Source organism: Caretta caretta, chromosome 10, assembly GCF_965140235.1.
Source record: "Caretta caretta isolate rCarCar2 chromosome 10, rCarCar1.hap1, whole genome shotgun sequence".
In the NCBI taxonomy this organism is placed as follows: Eukaryota; Metazoa; Chordata; order Testudines; family Cheloniidae; genus Caretta; species Caretta caretta.
This window is the reverse complement of record NC_134215.1, coordinates 3,280,488-3,300,071: the sequence shown is the minus strand read 5'-3', so window position 1 is coordinate 3,300,071 and position 19,584 is coordinate 3,280,488. Positions and strand designations below refer to the sequence as shown.

The 19,584-nt window shown below is 42.6% G+C and overlaps 2 protein-coding genes across 10 annotated transcripts in view; one reads left to right on the top strand and one right to left on the bottom strand.

The window, feature by feature from the left end:
- Positions 1-974: 974 nt before the first annotated feature.
- Positions 975-11,977, bottom strand: ZDHHC4 (zDHHC palmitoyltransferase 4). 5 transcript variants are annotated; one of them, XM_075133369.1, is made up of 8 exons: positions 11,883-11,977; positions 10,830-10,964; positions 10,219-10,349; positions 6,644-6,717; positions 5,241-5,419; positions 4,020-4,145; positions 2,764-3,008; positions 975-1,447 (listed from the first exon to the last, which is right to left on the bottom strand). In XM_075133369.1, exons 3-8 carry the CDS (start codon positions 10,339-10,341, stop codon positions 1,163-1,165), a joined length of 1,032 nt encoding a protein of 343 aa, XP_074989470.1. In that variant the 5' UTR covers positions 10,342-10,349; positions 10,830-10,964; positions 11,883-11,977; the 3' UTR covers positions 975-1,162. The 5 variants fall into 5 exon arrangements, with proteins under 5 accessions (XP_074989470.1, XP_048723668.1, XP_048723667.1 ...); XM_048867711.2 differs by lacking the exon at positions 11,883-11,977 and adding an exon at positions 11,185-11,815; XM_048867710.2 differs by lacking the exon at positions 11,883-11,977 and adding an exon at positions 11,217-11,815.
- Positions 6,968-19,584, top strand: part of GRID2IP (Grid2 interacting protein) — a 109,057-nt gene continuing 96,440 nt past the window's right edge. For 4 of the 5 annotated variants that reach the window (XM_048867698.2, XM_048867695.2, XM_048867696.2 and 1 more), the window contains exon 1: positions 6,968-8,065. In XM_048867698.2, the coding sequence (XP_048723655.1) occupies positions 7,945-8,065 (121 nt within the window). In that variant the 5' untranslated portion in view covers positions 6,968-7,944. Of the gene's footprint in view, positions 8,070-19,584 lie in introns of all 5 variants that reach the window. The other variant, XM_048867699.2, reaches the window with a different exon arrangement.

The window sequence follows — 19,584 nt, the reverse complement described above, 5'->3', positions numbered from 1 at the left end:
AGTATTTCTTTTGCTGTGGCACCTAGGAGCCCTAGTTATGAGTTAGGTACCTCGTACATGCACAAAGATGGCCCCCCCACTCTAAAGAACTTCCATGATAAGCCAGCACGCCTCTTAGGAAAATTTATCAATGTTACAGGGACACGTTCTACTTTCTACAAATTACAGATCCATCACAAGTACAGCCAGGGAAACATTTGGCTTAGTAAGCCAAAGGAGACCATTCTCACAGCTTCTTATTGCTTCTAAAACCCACACTGGTGATGTGTAAAGAGAATTAATTTCCAGTTCATTAAATCAAATGAAATTAAATAATTGTCATGGATAGCATCTAAGCAAATACAGAATACAATAATTTCTTAGCCCTCTCAAAGATGAGGTAGAAACAGTAGTAGTGCGATCCCAGCCTAAATTTCTGCTCTCAACAATTACATAATGCAGCCCTACAAAAGCCACTGCCTTCCCAGAGAAGCAAGACCTAGATAATATGTAAATCCAAAAAGAGCTGTACAGTGTGGTGTAATATTGGATACGTTTGCATAGGTGTGATGAAGCCAAACAGTAAGATTTAAGACTAGGAGAGTCATGATCTGTTCACCTTAAGATTCCTTAAGAAGCCATTTCAAGGTCTTATACATTCATTTGAAAAAACACTTCCATGCAGTTCCTCAAAGACTTCATTTTCATAGTTACAACAAAAACATTAGATATCAGATGTGGACGTTCCTGCTGAATACGCTTACTATACTTAGTCCTTAACACACATGGAAGTTGGTCAGCCAATTCAAGTACAGTATATTTGCTTTAATACTGTCACCCAAATAATGTACTGATAGAAGACCTTTTAAGAAATTTTGAGCTACGACATCCAAAGAAGCTATTTTCTAAAGAGGCCTACAAGCCACGGCCTTAGTCCCCACTGTTAATAACTACCACATTCATTCTAGAAGTTTGGCAAACACCACAGACAATGATCAGCTTTATAAAAATATATTTTACAATCGAGTCATTTAGGAAAATAACTCTTTAGCTACAGCACTTAATGAAAAGCACAGTATCATTTCAAGAGTCCTTGGTGCTGGCAAAAAGCTCTTCTTGGAGTTAAATCCTTCAGGAAAAGTTTAAAAAGTAAATATAGATTAAAAAATACGTAACTATTTCCTCATGTTTTTTTCTTTTTTTCTGAACTTGTAGGAGGTTTAAAGATTTCCTTTAAATTGACCCAAACTCCTTGAGAATAAACATTTCTGTAAACAATATGCCTGTCATGGGGCTGCAACGCCTTACAGCAAGAACATTCATATCTTCTAGATTTATACCATTCATTGGATGTTTGGTTAGTCAGGACCAGATACAGAGTGAAACAGCAATATGCCCCCAGCACCAGAGAGAGGACAATAACAAAACCAAGCATGAAGACAATTCTAGGAAACGTCAGGAACAGGTGCTGCAAAGACAGATAAAATAGTAACTTATTTTAAAGTCATAGTGTATAAAGTCCCATTTTAAAACATTTTGATTTCACTCTATTAACTACAGTATAACCAGCTCAGAGATGGTGAATCCCATATGAAGCCTTTAGTAATTCAAAGATTTTCAAGAACTTATTTTCCTCACAGAATATGTTTATGAAAGGACACTCAAGCTTCTGAATTTGCAGACTGAACACAAGACTGTGTGGGTGACCTGCACCATAAAGATAAAAAATACCGATATAGAAGAACTTAATGGTGACACCTGGTTCACTTTTGAATTTATTGGATTTTGGTGATTTATGGTCACAGCTTTAGTATTAGTTAAAAGAAAAGAAGTACTTGTGGCACCTTAGAGACTAACAAATTTATTTAAGCATAAGCTTTCGTGAGCTACAGCTCACTTCATCGGATGCATTCAGTGTTAGTTAAGACATTTTCCAGATTAAAATCCCACATAGAGCGGTTGTGAAGATACTACACAAAGATGAATTAATATATCTGAATTCTAGGGTGATGGGTTCCATTTTAGACAGAGAAATTAACTTGGGATTTGAGAGTTGGCTGACAGAGCTGTTGGCTGGCTCAGGGCATGGAAGATAGAGATGGATTGCTCCCTATCACTCAGCCATGCTTAAGCAGGCTCCAAAGGTGAGTCTTCCTTTCTCAGCCAGAAGTATGGTGACATTAACAGAGTATGAACATCGCAGTAGTTGGTGGTGTCAAATGAAAAGAAAATGCCAGGGTAAGGTTTCCAGAGCGAGGCACGAGACCCACCAGAAAAAAATTATAGAGACTCAAAAACTCACCTAAAAAAAACCTCACCTTTGTTTAAGTGTGAGCAAAAATACTGGTCAGGACGTGTGTGCGCGCGCACACCCAGAGATCTTAAACCAAGACCTCTCTGGGCCGATAAAAGTTAAACATCTCTTGCAAAGGACATCTCAAAACAGTAAAGAAGGTTGTGAACTACTTTAAAACATGTTAGTAGTGTATACTGTAACTGATGTTTATAAGGTTATTTCTAGAGAGATCAAAAATTTATATTGGATATAACTGGTTTGGAAACTGAAGAAATTGCCGTTCTAAAATATTTTTAAGTTCCTTGGAAATGATTATGCCTCTAATTAGAACAGAAAAGTGGGTTCACTATAATGGCTAGCTCCCCCCACAAAACAACAGAACTGCTGGACCTACTGCAAGATTCTTAAGAGATGAGACTTAAACAACCCCTTTTTTCAGGCTACAAACCCAGAAGTAGGTTAAAACTCAGACATTACAGTGAGCTTACCTGAATAAGAAAGAGAATCTCAACTGCATGCTCTTGTCCCTGATCATCAATGTAACTTCCAAGCATCATATTTGATAGCAGCACTACCTTGGTTAGAAATGCTGCTGTTATGATTGCAAGGTTTGCAGCCATGGCAGTCAGAGTGAAGAGGTAAACAAGAAAATATCTTATATTGAAGGCACCAATGCAGTTGTTGACCCAAACACAGTGGTGATCAAAACGATGTACACAGTTGTTACATACACCTGATCAAAAATTAAACACAAGACAACACAATTATTTGGGTTTTAAATGACCAATGAGATTTTTTATGGAGCTTAGTTTATTTTTTTCCACTAAGGAAATACAGAAACATGGACCAGGATTTGCCATTAAGATATGAGAATAGCCATGTGCGTGCCTGATGACATTTGATTAGTAGAAGAGTGCACAGGAGCATACAGTGTGGTTTGTAGGAATATATCCAGACTTCTGATTCCTTCTTAAGGAATCTTTTATGGCCAGAAGACTCATAGGAGAGGAGCCAAGGAACATTTGTCAAAGACCTTTGTTACCATTAATGGTAAATGAAATGTTTCATCCTCTTTTCGTTTGTTACCACTGTGTATGGATTTTCAGGGTTAAGCAAATAAGATAGTTTCAGATTACAAAATCAGCAAGAGAAACATAATTTTTAAATATTAACAGGGATTAAAACAAAACAGTTCCTCTTTTACTTGCCAGCCAAGGCTGGAGCCCAGGGATCTAGGTTTCTCCTGTTAGTGCTACCTAAAGCATCATTTGGAAGGTAGAGGGTACAGTTCTCTGCTTCATTTAAAGTGATAGGGATATCAAATAGAGCAAGAGAAACACAGAATCCTGAGCTTGGGCCTGGGCAGGTAAAAGCTTTTAATTTCACCTCAGATGCTCAACAGCTTTTCCATATCAGGATCCAACTTGACTAGCCAGTTTCCTTTGTATGAAGTAAAATACGAAAGCTAGGCCAAAAGGTTGCTTTGCAATTTATTCCCTGAAACTAACCAAGATATGGTCTCCAGGATAATATTCTCAGTAGAGTAGTTTAAAGGCAGCATAATATGTTGCTAATAAATTTGGTTTGACATCTCCCTGAAAATGAGCAATAATGTAATAATTTTGCAATAATTAAACTGGATAACTAAGTTAAATGCAGGTGAATTGCAATTATCAGCAGCAAATGAATCTGGTGTAAATTGTTTTTTAATATCCTTGACAAGCATAAGGATAAAGACTCTTACTGCAGTGTTTAGATCTGGCTGGCTTTTCCACGTTGCACGTAGGACACAGGGTGCTTTTCTGAAACATTACTCCATCATATCCATAAGCCTTTAGAAAGGACTCCTGATTTGATTGTGTTATTGTACCTATAAGAGAAACAACACTACAGCAGCAAATTTCTCAATCAAGAAGTGCTGAATATTTAACACTGTGTGAGGCTGCTCCTGCACTTTGAATTTGTCTGCGTTGTCCGAATCATAAAGGGGACGACAGTCTTACGAAGACTGTAGTGAGTGGAAATAGTAGTACAGAAGCCCATTTTTGGTGTTGCACCATCTTTCCAGAGAGAAATATATTCACAGAATACTGAAGTTTCTAACCTGACAAACCCCCAAAAACAGGAAAATCAAAGCAAACGTTATAAAATTTGCTCACCAATGAAGTAACAGCGATGATGACTTTAGAGCTCTGGAAAGCAAATGAATGCCCTACAAATACATCATCTTCCCTGGCTTTTTATCTCCAAAGCCTGATCAGTAAATATGTTCCTGGTTTTCAAAACTCTTCCAGGACTTTTTCTTCACTCTACCACTCTGTGACTTTGTATGCACCTCTTCCCGGCTCACTCACTCCTCTAACCAAGCCAATCTATACAAACAGCAGCAACTAACAATATAGCAGTGACTGGCAGATCGAGTACTCAAACAGAAAAGTGAGATGATTTGAGGAAGGTTGCCAAGTAAATTAGTGAGTGACAGAGCCATGAATAAAAACCCAGTCTTCTGTTGGGACTCCCGACTCCTTTGATTTAACCACAATATCTGCTTGTTATACAGAAATACACTGTGTGGTGAACATGAATATTCCTGGCGTTGGAGAGTGTTACTAAAATACACCAAAAGCAATTAGCCCACTTTCTTCCTTATTAAGAGCTAATTATAGCAAAGTGTTATTTAAAAAAAATAATGCACAGCTGTTTTTTTCAGGGCAAGTGCAGAGAGTACATTTCAAACTGTTCATCACTTATTTCAGCACTTCTTATTTGGAGCATTAAAGAAATGGGGTTTGTTGGGGCCACTTCTTATCTACCATCCAATGGAACGAATTATCAATCAGGCATGACACACAGAGCATTTCTGGGCAATTACACGATACCTTGGGTGGTGGGAGAAAGCACCAGGTCAAAAGCGAAATGACAATTGCCCAAGAAAGGCAACAATTCAAAACAAATATGAACTTACCAGGGTTGGTCACAGAGCACAGAATGAAGAACCCCATATTCACAGCCAACAACAAATACGGCAGCAGAAGGTAATGAATACTGAACTCTAGCTGTTGGCAGTAGCCAAATACTTCCCAAGTGTATTCACCATAAACTGCCACTTGTAAGGCTAAATGCAGGACAACGAACAGGCAACTTCTGTAATGAAAAGGGAAAAAGACAGCTTAATTCACAATCAGTGCTCTAAATACAAGATAAGCATCATTCAGAGGTGACATTTCAGCAGCAAAGGCTCTCTCATACTCAGGAAGAGCTGCTATCGGGCTCATGGTCAAACTAACTTCTCTAACTGGGATTCCCTATTGATAGCACGCAGTCTAGCCAACTGCTGTCTTGCCTTTCTTTCTTTTTTTAAATAAAAAAACCCCACCACAATAACACAGCTTTACCTAAAAATAAGGAGAAATCTCAAGGCTGGAGTTCCCAAAATTTATGATAATTCCAATATTTTTATGTCTTTGAGGGGGTGCTCTAAGTAAATCTCACCAAAATAGACCCCCATGGGCACAAAAGTGTGCCACAGGAACAGGCTGATTCTTAGACAACACTTTGGTGCTGACAGAGATTCACCTTGATCCCATGAACTGCTTTGAAAGCACTGAACAAACAAAATATTAAAGTAAAATTGACCAATTTGGCAGCCATAAGAGAAAGAAAGCAGCACTATGAACAAAAGAGCAGCATACTGGACAGTTAATGATAGCAAACACTAATTCACACCTAAAATCATACTGTATATCCCATTAGGTGGGCCATTTAAACTGAGTCAGTGTGCCATCTCCCTGGCATTTAGATACTCAGATACATCTTGCTGAATCTGTGCCCCAAAATCAGTGCACCCATGAAGTGGGGGAATTACTATGGATTAAGGGAAAGATGTGCCTATCAATTAAATTTCGCTGTTCAAGAGTAATTTGGATGAATACCTGTATTATCAGTTTTATAGCCTTAGCAATATGTGGGTTACTATAGCCTGAATTCTCAACGACAGAAAAGCTCTATTCTATGTTCTTATACCACCTTTACCACCATAGTTTCTGAGCACCTGCCAGTAATACATTAAGTGACGTGACTAACATCTATCCATGTGGTTCACTCTTTCAGAACTATGGAGCTATGCTATGTAAAATTTGCTTAAATACTTTTGGATATCCATTCTCTCAACAGCAAGCAAAGGAGAGAGAGAACAGCACAGCTAACTTTAAAGAGAATTTGTAGTCCCAGACAAACATCCTTGGCCAAGAGGGAAACACCTCTAAGAGCAATCTCTCACAGCTTTGTTGGCACCAGTGGGAGGCTGCCACCAATAATGATCAGAAACAGTTCAGGAAAAGGATGTCAAAGAAAAAAGAAGTATGGTACCGTGTGTGGAAGAGCCTGTGAAGCACCCTCTGTGCTGCTCTTTGAAGCCATGTTGGGATTACAAATGAAGATACCTGGAGCAAATGAAGATACCAATCTGAATTGCACATCACTTTTCCCTCTTTGTGGTGAAAAATTCAAACAAAAATGATATTTCTATAGCACCTTCCATCTGAGGATTTCAAAGTACATTACAAACATTAGTCCACTAAAGTCTCCTAATTCCTCTGAGGTGGATACTGTTATATCCACTTTACCGGGGGGGAGGGGGGGGGGGAGAGGAGAGAACTGATGCACAGAGGGCCAGTTTTTTAAAGGTATTTAGGCACCTAAAGATGGTGATGGGGTGTTCAGAAGCATCTAACTAAGTTGTTTTTTCACCCCAGATCTTACCAATTCTGGGAAATTTTAAAGATCAGCTGTTTGAGTTATTTGTGATTTAAAAAAACCTTAAAAGGTGTTCTGTTTTGTTTAAAAGGAAAGAGCACCTTTAGGCTGAGAATAAGCATGGAAAGTTTTAGCCCAAAATAAGAACTTTCATAGAGTTGAGTGAATGAAACCAAAGGGTTATAACGAAAGTCAAGAAGCGACCAGGAAAGGTGTGATGCTGAGAATATACAGATTGATAGCTTCATGTTTTTCTAATTGTCAATTCAAAAACAGCCATAAACAATTAAGGAAAAAACCTGTCTGTTCTCATTCAGTGACACGCTGAGCACACTCAGTGCTGTGCAGTCTCTGTCTGCCAGGGAGAAGATGATTTATCTCTATAGCAACACACCTCTCCACCAATGGTGCAAAAAGCGCAGCAGCAAAGCAAAATTGCAATATGTGGGGGGAAAAAATTGCACTAAGGCCTTTTATCTTAGATGTGACAAGATCACAAGCCAGACGAGTCAGGCAGGTTTGGGAGGGTTGGTAAGTATTCCACTTTTAACAAGTCTGCCTCATACTACAAGATAGTTCATGGAAAATTTTTAAAAAACAGGAGGCTATATGCTGCTGTTAGAGAGGCATTAGAAAATAGATATAAAAACAACCCTCTTATGCAACTTTCAGAATCTGACTTTAAATTAACTGTATGAAAATATGTTTACTATCCTCTAACTATCATTGCATCCAAGAGAAGACAGAAGTAAACACCCCATTTCCCCCCTTATGTAAAAATTAAGGTGGCATAAGAAGCTTGTGTGTTTCAGAGGGCTCCCCCCGCACACCACTGAAGTAAACAGCATTCAAACCAAAGCAAAAAGGCTCTTAAAAATGTTGCCTTTCGGTGTTATGGAAGCAAGATGATATGAATGTGGAAAGAACTGCATACAGACGCCAACCATTTTGCTCCAATGAATACTGGCAGCATGAAAAAAAGAACAGTGGGATGGACGCTGACCTGCCAGAGAGCTAGAAACAGCTATGGTGTGTGTAAGTAAGTCATTTTATATTGTTCAAAATCTACATCTGAGGTGCTTAAAATAATGCAACCAGTCACACCTTCAACAAACCGGTGGGTTTATGCATTTTGGACTACAGTCAGAAACCAACCAATTTTTTTAAAGATACAGTTTATACATAAAAACCCCTTTAAAGTTACCCTGCAATTGTTTAAGTTTGATATTTTAACATTTTATTTCTTTGGTGAAATGTGAGTACTTCTTTTACATCACAAATGGTATTTGTAATATTTAGTTTGTTGCATAAACAGCACTGCGATACACATTTTAAGTAACGAAGAAATACAATCAACAATTTGCCCAGCTCCCTTTACTGGCAAAGTACAATAATAAAAGTCAAAAACTGTTCATAATCATGTAACTAATGTTAAATGTATCTAGTTACTTCACTGACTTTTCGGATTTTTCATTCTCCTTTCCCTGCTTATAGTACTGGGCTATTTCTTTTCATTTAGACAGATTTGAGAGGAATATTTTTTTTATTCTTGTTCTGATTTATTTGCAACACTCATGATTTTTTTAAATCCCCTTTTAAAGAAAAATGCCTCATATAGCTAAAGGTCTTCATTCTCCTTATTCGTTAGCATATTCTAGCAAATAACATTGCATACATAATACCGAGTAGCATTTCTGAAGTATTTTTTTTATTAAAATTGCAGTTGTGTATGACCCATTTGCTATATTCTCTCAACTAAAACAGCCCTTCAATTATTTTCATGTGAACTACAAATATTGTAAATGTATGACAAGTCAGGTTTCTTGCTGTGTGTGTGTGTTTTTTTTTTTTTTTTAAGAATTATTTTGCAGTGCTATTGACCAAGTGTAATTTTTATATTACAGAACAGCAAGTTCTGTTCTTACCCCATACAATGGTTATTCCATTGTATGGGGTAAGAACAAAGCAACAACATTGGTTTCAACTACATTTTGTGGTGGGTTCAGAACCCTGGAAACCTTTCATTTATCTACTGAGCAGGTTCAGCACAGTTGCTGTAACACAAGCCTCCCAGTCAGTGTGCCTCACCCTGAAGCAGAGGAACCCCAAGACAAAGAGAGGGGGGAATTCAGTCTCCATGGCCCACTCAGATTTCAGTGTGTCTGCTGAGACTGATTCCAGTTCACAGATGGCATGTAGAGTGACCTCATTTCAGATAGGTCATTTAGACTTTTTGTCACCACCAGCTGGGCTACTAGCTTTGTGCATCACTGTGTGCAGGATGACTGACAGATGAAAGACACTGTATCTCATTCCTGATCCCGGCTTGCATCTAATTAGAGGGGTACGGCATACGGCATAATGGAAATGTCCATAGTAGGTCTCAAAACCATTGAATTGCTACCAAAATTCCTTGAAAAAAATCAACATACCAAGGAATACAGACGTGGTTATATGGAATAGGCTCTATCCCAGTGCCCCCCCACTCTCTTCATGCAGAAGACAGCTGGAGGATCCACTAGCAGGCAATTTTCCCTTGTTCTTCCCCCACATCTCCAGCCTCTTTCTGCCCCCGCCCCCAGGACTCTGCCACCTATCAGTGGGCCTCCTTACATCATCATTGCTCAAGAAAACCACACCAGTTCTGCTAAGAGCGGGCCCACAACCAGCAGAGGATGGGCCAGGATCGCCCCCCGAACAAATAAGGAGCAGGCTCTTTTCTGTTTTCAGAGCATTATGGGATATACATAGGTGTTGCAAGAAACATGCTTAAATCCATACAAATTATGACCCTTTTCAGAAATTTAAGTTTCAGAGTAGCAGCCGTGTTAGTCTGTATTCGCAAAAAGAAAAGGAGTACTTGTGGCACCTTAGAGAGTAACAAATTTATTTGAGCACAAACTTTCATGAGCTACAGCTCACTTCACTGGATGCATTCACTGAAAGCATCCGATGAAATGAGCTGTAGCTCACAAAAGCTTATGCTCAAATAAATTTGTTAGTCTCTAAGGTTCTAAGGTGCCACAAGTACTCCTTTTCTTTTTGAGAAATTTAAGTGTGGTGCCTAACACAGCCAGCCAGTCAGAGAGACAAAGCTGAAAACCGGAGGCTCAGTTTGTACCCATACTCAAAACTGGGGAGACATGACCATAACATGACATGAATATGACCAATGTTAGACTCCTTACCTGAGTTATGCAACTGAGGCCTCTTGCAGGAAAACTCTGTTTCCTTCCTGAATAGATGCAGACTAGAACAACACTAGCCAGAACTAACAGCAGATAAATTATGAAGAGAGCCAAAAAGTCCATCCTGAGTCCTGCAACAAAAAAAAGCAGCTTATTGGCGCTGCCTATTGCTGAGTGTACCTAGCCTCTATGCGCTGGTATCTAGGATTAGAAATGCTGCACAATATTTATCAAAACATTTATAAATAGTAACCAATTCTGATGGAAAGAAGTCCTGGAAATCTCCACAAATACTCTGGCAAGGCACAGACTGGGGCAAAGAATCTAGTTCAAAACATTACTTACGTATTTCTATAGAGCTCCAATAGTGTGCATGAAGCATTTTAGAAGCGTATACAGCCAAAACAGGAGCCATAACTGGCTTCAGCCCCTTTAGGGCAGTAATCCGTTTGTATTTACACCCAGCCCAGCATAACAGGGCTCAATGCAGACTGGGGCCAACGGATGCTACTGTAATAAACGTGGGGAAACTCAGAACCCTGAAGTCTAGACAAATGCATTGATTTTCATCTTTGGTTTAAAATGTACTCATCTGCATTTATCACTCTTACCTTGTGTTCTGTTTATTTGTTGTATCCACCTGTTGTCGCTTGTCTTTTACTTGGGACTGTAAGTTATTGGGGGCTGGAACATCTTTTTGTTATGTGTTTATATAACGCCTAGCACAATGGAGCCCCGACTGGGATCTATGGGTGATATCACCATGTAAGTAACAGTACTAATCTGTCATTTGAAAAAAAATCTACAGATATTCTAGATTTAAAAAACAAACAAACAACATTTCGGGTCCCTTTTAATACAAGGAAGGGAAAGGAAGAGTTGCACCAAGCTCTGTTTAAAGCCTGATGACACCTGCAGTTTTGCATGGCACTGACAAGCCATCACTTCTACTTGCTTAAGCCTTACGGAGGTTTGTTGGACTTGCGGTCGGCTCCTACCCTGCTAGGCCCTTTCGCGGCTCCTCAAACGCCGGCCGGCCGGAGGGACCACGCTACCGAACGCCAGCCACGGCGACACAGCCCCCCCGGAAAGGCTTTCCTGCCCCAGGGCCCGCGCCTGGAAACCGCTGCACGCCGGAGGGTCGGATCAGGCCACTGGGAGCAATGGGACACTCCCGGGCCGGGCCTCCCCACGCGCGTCCGGGCGGTTCCCGTAGACAGCTCCCCCTCCCGCCGCTCGTACCCCGGCCCTCCTCCTGAGGCGAGCCCGCACCCCGGGCCCCCTCTTGCCGCGGCCCGAGAGCGGCACTGCGGGGCTGGGCTTAACCCCGTCGCCAGCGAGATAAGCGAACAGCCCCGGGCTCGGCGGGCTCGGGCTCGGCAGCCTGGCGGACCCGCGCTGACCGTGTCGGGACTGGCAGGGCGGGAAGCGACTCGCCCAGGGTCACACAGGGGCCCGCGGGGCTCCCGGCCGGAGCGAGCCCAGGGGGCTCAGCCCCTGAGCCGGGTCCCAGCCCCTCAGACTCAGCCCGGCTCTGAGGGAGGCCTCCGGCGCGAGGACCCCCCCCCGCCAGCGCCGCGCCGCGCCGCGCCCTCCAGGTCTGGCTAATCGAGCGCCGAGTAGCCGGCTGCTCAGGAATCGTTTAGTCACGGAGGGGTCGTTGCCTAGTAACCGGGAGGCTCCGAGCCCCGCCCCTCGCTGGGAAGATTCTTGGGGAGGCAGAGCCCGGGTCACACGACTTCTAAGGATCCCGCCATGACTGACCGTTACGGGACCGGAAGTTCCGGTTTCTAAGCCGTTATGCAACCGGAAGTTCTGTCAGCCCAACCGGAAGAGCGTTGTCTGCTGAACCAAGACCATTGGAGCAGTGGCTCCCTCCAACCAAGTTTAATTTGTCCCGGTCTGTCCAAATGGCCCGGGAAGTGCGGTGTTGTCCTGGCATGTGGTGCGAGGACAGTTCACTAGCCTCACACTGGCCTGTGGGATGATGTGGTGAGGCTGATGTGATGCCCAGTGTATGATGTCACAACCCGCTCTGCCACTGCCTGGTGCTGGCACAATCCTCACATCACCACCCGCGGGGCGAGGCTGTTGCCAAGGCTGCATGATGATGCCACAGTCTTCAAATCGCGACCACTGCATCAACAGGCCACACCCTAGCAGAAGGAAGCTGTTTTGTTAGGATTCTGCAAGGTGCCATGTCAGCATAAGAAGGACACCGGCATAGGGGCTGGAACTAGGGGTGCTGCCACACCCCCTGGCTTTAAGTAGTAATAAACCCAAATACATGGTTTCCGCCATCAGCACCCCCACTGTAAAAATTGTTTCAGGACCCCTGGACACAGAAATGAGTCATCATTCAGGGATGGTGTAGCAACACATCTGAAATGCAGGAGGCCCTAACTGTCTCATAGGCTGGATGCAGGAGACTAAGCCCTGTGAAACTTGGGACTGGCCCACAAATTTCAATCTGAATGGAAAAATTGGACAGAGACTGCATCCAGTGGGATGGAAGTGACTTCTTCTGAGTAGAGACCAAGACTGTTATCTCAAGGTTATCTCAAGTTAGGTTATCTCAAGTGCTTATATACAAATGCACAAAGCCTTGGAAACAAGCAGGGAGAACTGGAGGTCCTGGTGATGTCAAGGAATTATGACGTGATTGGAATAACAGAGACTTGGTGGGATAACTCACATGACTGGAGTACTGTCGTAGATGGTTATAAACTGTTCAGGAAGGACAGGCAGGGCAGAAAAGGTGGGGGAGTAGCACTGTATGTAAGGGAGCAGTATGACTGCTCAGAGCTCCGGTACGAAACTGCAGAAAAACCTGAGTGTCTCTGGATTAAGTTTAGAAGTGTAAGCAACAAGAGTGATGTAGTGGTGCGAGTCTGCTATAGACCACCAGACCAGTGGGATGAGGTGGATGAGGCTTTCTTCCGGCAACTCGTGGAAGCTACTAGATCGCATGCCCTGGTTCTCATGGGTGACTTTAATTTTCCTGACATCTGCTGGGAGAGCAATACAGCGGTGCATAGACAATCCAGGAAGTTTTTGGAAAATGTAGGGGACAATTTCCTGGTGCAAGTGCTAGAGGAGCCAACTAGGGGGGAGCTTTTCTTGACCTGCTGCTCACAAACTGGGAAGAATTAGTTGGGGAAGCAAAAGTGGATGGGAATCTGGGAGGCAGTGACCATGAGTTGGTTGAGTTCAGGATCCTGACACAGGGAAGAAAGGTAAGCAGCAGGATACGGACCCTGGACTTCAGGAAAGCAGACTTCGACTCCCTCAGGGAACGGATGGGTAGGATCCCCTGGGGGACTAACATGAAGGGGAAAGGAGTCCAGGAGAGCTGACTGTGTTTCAAGGAATCCCTGTTGAGGTTACAGGGACAAACCATCCCGATGTGTCGAAAGAATAGTAAATATGGCAGGCGACCAGCTTGGCTTAACGGTGAAATCCTAGTGGATCTTAAACATAAAAAAGAAGCTTACAAGAAGTGGAAGGTTGGACATATGACCAGGGAAGAGTATAAAAATAGTGCTTGGGCATGTAGGAATGAAATCAGGAGGGCCAAATCGCACCTGGAGCTGCAGCTAGCAAGAGATGTCAAGAGTAACAAGAAGGGTTTCTTCAGGTATGTTGGCAACAAGAAGAAAGCCAAGGCAAGTGTGGGCCCCTTACTGAATGAGGGAGGCAACCTAGTGACAGAGGATGTGGAAAAAGCTAATGTACTCAATGCTTTTTTTGCCTCTGTCTTCACTAACAAGGTCGGCTCCCAGACTGCTGCGCTGGGCATCACAAAATGGGGAAGAGATGGCCAGCCCTCTGTGGAGATAGAGGTGGTTAGGGACTATTTAGAAAAGCTGGCCGTGCACAAGTCCATGGGGCCGGACGAGTTGCATCCGAGAGTGCTGAAGGAATTGGCGGCTGTGATTGCAGAGCCATTGGCCATTATCTTTGAAAACTCGTGGCGAACGGGGGAAGTCCCGGATGACTGGAAAAAGGCTAATGTAGTGCCAATCTTTAAAAAAGGGAAGAAGGAGGATTCTGGGAACTACAGGCCAGTCAGCCTCACCTCAGTCCCTGGAAAAATCATGGAGCAGGTCCTCAAAGAATCAATCCTGAAGCACTTTCATGAGAGGAAAGTGATCAGGAACAGTCAGCATGGATTCACCAAGGGAAGGTCATGCCTGACTAATCTAATCGCCTTTTATGATGAGATTACTGGTTCTGTGGATGAAGGGAAAGCAGTGGATGTGTTGTTTCTTGACTTTAGCAAAGCTTTTGACACGGTCTCCCACAGTATTCTTGTCAGCAAGTTAAAGAAGTATGGGCTGGATGAATGCACTATAAGGTGGGTAGAAAGTTGGCTAGATTGTTGGGCTCAACGGGTAGTGATCAATGGCTCCATGTCTAGTTGGCAGCCGGTGTCAAGTGGAGTGCCCCAGGGGTCGGTCCTGGGGCCGGTTTTGTTCAATATCTTCATAAATGATCTGGAGGATGGTGTGGATTGCACTCTCAGCAAATTTGCGGATGATAATAAACTAGGAGGAGTGGTAGATATGCTGGAGGGCAGGGATAGGATACAGAGGGCCCTAGACAAATTGGAGGATTGGGCCAAAAGAAATCTGATGAGGTTCAATAAGGATAAGTGCAGGGTCCTGCACTTAGGACGGAAGAACCCAATGCACAGCTACAGACTAGGGACCGAATGGCTAGGCAGCAGTTCTGCGGAAAAGGACCTAGGGTGACAGTGGACGAGAAGCAGGATATGAGTCAGCAGTGTGCCCTTGTTGCCAAGAAGGCCAATGGCATTTTGGGATGTATAAGTAGGGGCATAGCGAGCAGATCGAGGGACGTGATCGTCCCTCTCTATTCAACATTGGTGAGGCCTCATCTGGAGTACTGTGTCCAGTTTTGGGCCCCACACTACAAGAAGGATGTGGATAAATTGGAGAGAGTCCAGCGAAGGGCAACAAAAATGATTAGGGGTCTGGAACACATGACTTATGAGGAGAGGCTGAGGGAACTGGGATTGTTTAGTCTGCAGAAGAGAAGAATGAGGGGGGATTTGATAGCTGCTTTCAACTACCTGAGAGGTGGTTCCAGAGAGGATGGTTCTAGACTATTCTCAGTGGTAGAAGAGGACAGGACAAGGAATAATGGTCTCAAGTTGCAGTGAGGGAGGTTTAGGTTGGATATTAGGAAAAAATTTTTCACTAGGAGGGTGGTGAAACACTGGAATGCGTTACCTAGGGAGGTGGTAGAATCTCCTTCCTTAGAAGTTTTTAAGGTCAGGCTTGACAAAGCCCTGGCTGGGATGATTTAATTGGGGATTGGTCCTGCTCTGAGCAGGGGGTTGGACTAGATGACCTCCTGAGGTCCCTTCCAACCCTGATATTCTATGACTGTCATGTGTTTAAGGATTAAAGACAGTTATTCTCATTTTCTAAGCACCTTGCCAACTAATTATAAACAAAATAACGTAATAGCAATAAAACAGCAATAAATTGGCAGCCAACGATAACAACAAGAAGAATGATCAAAGAGGAGGTACAATCTGGGAAATTAAAAATACTTGTATTTATTGATGGAAAAAAAAAAAAGAACAAATGATCCAGTCTGACCAAAAAACCTTGGTCTGAGGCATGCATCTGTTTCATCTCCACACCCCTGGAATACCTATTCAACACCGCACTGTGAAATAATGGCATCCAGGACATGTTACTTCTTCAGGTCTGAAGAAGAGCACTGTGTAAACTCAAAAGCTTGTTTCTCTCATCAACAGAAGTTGGTCCCATAAAAGATATTACCTCACAGAACTTGTCTCTCTAATATCCTGGGACCAACACTGTTACAATAATAGGGCATGTTACTTATAGTCCAGTGGCACTGGAAATTGTACAGAAGCTCTGCAAAATGGTAGGTTAATAATCCAGTCAGTGAACTGGTTGGTAATGATGCTGTGATTTATAACCTAATAATGTTCCTTTACACCTTCAAAGTCCAGAACTGAGCTCTTTTTGGTTGCAATTTATTACCAGTGCAATGGCAAAGCCCAAATCTTTTCCCCAAGTCAACCTCCCTGCTGTTGGAAGCCCTCCCCAATTCCCACTGTTTGTGCACAGATCATGAGAACTAGACAATAAGAGCTGCCATACTGGGTCAGACCAGTGGTCCAATTAGCCCAGCATCCTGTCTCTGACAGTGAGTACGGCTTCCAGGAAGTGTACAGAATATGGCAATTATGGAGTGATCCACCCGTGCCTTTCCCTCCAAGTACTGCCTATGTGATTGCCAGAAAACATTCTGAGAGTCCTAGATATGCACTTCCTATGTGATCCACTTCCCGGCTTGCAGAAACCCTCACACATCACACACCTGGTGTAGGCTTCCTCCTTCATCTACCTACCCACCTACCTGCCAGAAACCCTCCCAGATCCCCCTACACTTGTCTCCCAACTGTTGAAAAGCCTCTCTGATCTATCTCAAAGTCTGTGCTTTCTATTCTACCTACTTCCCCTCAGCCAGAAACTTACCCTGACTCTCTGGATGTGTACTGTCTTTCTGACCCACTTCTCTGCTCCTGGTTTCAATCCCCAGATGGGCAGAGTGGCAGCCAGGAGTACATGTGTGGGGAAGAGTTTCCTGAAAGGGGAATGAGGGTTTCTTGTCATGGGAGGAGGGAAGATCAACAGTTGGGGTAGATGAGTCAAGGATCTTTTGAGGTAGGGGAAGAGGGAGGGATGAAGAATCCCCCAGTGTAGTTTAGCACTAAGGTTTAATGAGAGGGAAGTAGACAAATATAAGAAGGGTGCAGCAGCCAGCCACATATAACAAGAATCATGAGACAGGGTTATGAGAGGCTGCAAAGATTACAGCTGTTTGTTGTAATCTGATAAGCCTCTAGCACTGGGACTCTCCTAACAACCCCCTTTCAGGTGACTCATGCTGGTTTTGGAGCCAGGGCACCCTGACCCCTAACTAACTGCTTAATATTGACTCCGTTTGTGTTATTTCTTTTTATGGAACGTAATGAGAATGGCTGCTGAGAGGTTAAACCAAGACAAGGCCAGAAAGGGACTGGAACTGCCCTTGTCCAGCTGACCTGGTCAGTACAGAGAGTTCAGCTCCCAACACATACCTGTGTTTTTTCCTCCTTTGAACTAAGAATCTGAGATAATTAAGTTTTAATTCCAGGCCTTTAAGGAGTCATTGGTCCCCTGGAGAGAAAGCAGAATCCAGGCTAGTGCAGAATGAAGTTTAATGTTGGAGGAAAGCCTTATTTTTTAAAGGAAAAATGCCTCTCTATAGTTTGTTCTTAGATTCCAGTTTATTCCCCAGGCTATACAGGGATTCAGCTGTATTATGCAGAGCTAGCCCATGGGTGCAGCTCTACAAGGGGTAGGGACCACTGGGACAGGAAGGTTAGTTAATAAGACAGGTGGTACCATGGATTCAAAATGTAGCAATTACAAAACCAAACCACCAGGGAAATGGCTCCAGATTGAGAAACAAAGTGGCCATCAGTTCAGGGAGTATTGTGATCAGGACTTGTGGGGTTGGGGTGATGTTGTTGGAAGTAGTAGCAGGGCCATTCATTCAGACTTACTTCCACATCTGTGGCCCTGAACAGTAGAAAGAGGATAAAACCAATAGAAAGGGAGGATAAAGCCAAGAAAATCCCCTAAATCCCAAAGCTCTATTTAGGATTCTTATTAATGATCCAATGCAGCTCATTGTAATAGGAGTTGTGTGTAAATTAGGGTGGTCGATTTGTCATAGTTAACTCACGCGATTAACTAAAAAAAACCCCACAATTTAAAAAATTAATTGCAATTAATCGCCATTTTAATTGCACTTGTAAACAATAGAATACCAATTGAAATTTATTAACTGTTCTTGATGTTTTTCTACATTTTAAATACTGTATATTGATTTAAATTACAATACAGAATACAAAATGTACAGTGCTCATTTTATATTATTATTTTAATTACAAATATTTGCACTGTAAAAATGATAAAAGAAATAGTGTTTTTCAATTCACCTTATACAAGTACCCTAATGCAATCTGTCCTGAAAGTGCAATTTACAAATGTAAATATTTTTGTTACACAACTGCACTCAAAAACATAACAATGTAAAACTTTAGAGCCCACAAGTCCACTGAGTCCTGCTTCTTATTCAGCCAACCGCTAAGACAAACAAGTTTGTTTCCATTTACAGGAGACAATGCTGCCCGCTTCTTATTTACAATGTCACCTGAAAGTGAAAACAGGCATTCGCATGGCACTTTTGTAGTCGGCATTGCAAGGTATTTACATGCCAGTTATGCTAAACATTCATATGCCCCTTCATGCTTCGGCCACCATTCCAGAGGACATGCTTCCATGCTGATGATGCTCATTTAAAAAAACAATGTGTTAATTAAATTAGTGACTGAACTCCTTGAGGGAGAATTGTATGTCTCCTGCTCTGTTTTATCCACTTTCTGCTGTATATTTCATGTTATAGCAATCTCCGGTTATGATCCAGTACATGTTGCTCATTTTAAGAACACTTTCACTGCAGATTTGACAAAACACAAAGAAGATACCAATGGGAGATTTCTAAAGATAGCTACCGCTCTCGAACCAAGGTTTAAGAATCTGAAGTGCCTTCCAAAATCTGAGAGGGATGAGGTGTGGAGCATGCTTTCAAAAGTCTTAAAAGAGCAACACTCAGATGCAGAAACTACAGAACCCAAACCACCAAAAAAGAAAATCAATCTTCTGCAGGTAGCATCTGACTCAGATGATGAAAATGAGTGTATGTCAGTCCGCACTGGTTTGGATTGTTATCAAGCAGAACCCTTCTGATCACTGTGTACTGCTAGATGGATCGAGAAAGCTGAGGTCACCTGGAAATGCCAAGACCCAAGAGGAAAGATTGTGTGTAACACAGATATATGGTATATGCTATTCTTTGTGTTTGTTTAAAAAGCAGCATAGAAATTCATCTGATTTGCTGCCTCCTCTTCCCTGTAGCTTTCTTAGGAGAAACATTTTTTTAAGCAAATAACCCTTTGGCTACTGCAGGAGCTGTGAGATATATCTCCACTGGCTGCACAGTGCCTCTGCAGTCACCAAAGTGTTGTCTCTGCTGTACACCCATGGAGTTAAAACAGGAATTAATTTAATTCACTGTTTAAGGGAAGTAGCATCTTCCCATGCAGATACATTGGTGGTTGCTTCCTAAATTCTCCCCTGGAATTTACATCTATCTAAGGTTTAAACTGGTTAAAGCTTTAAGAGCCTGAGAATTTTCTTCTTGTTCCAAGCATGGTGACAGTGTTAGCTGAAACTGCTCCTGTGACTGCCC

Coding starts and splice junctions, on each gene's coding strand:
- ZDHHC4 (XM_075133369.1), bottom strand. CDS start 10,341: ATGGACTTTTTGGCTCTCTTCATAATTTATCTGCTGTTAGTTCTGGCT. Junction 5,420..6,643: donor CACAGGCTCTTCCACACACG/GTACCATACTTC, acceptor TTTTCATTACAG/AAGTTGCCTGTTCGTTGTCC. Junction 3,009..4,019: donor AGCCAGATCTAAACACTGCA/GTAAGAGTCTTT, acceptor ATTTTTGATCAG/GTGTATGTAACAACTGTGTA.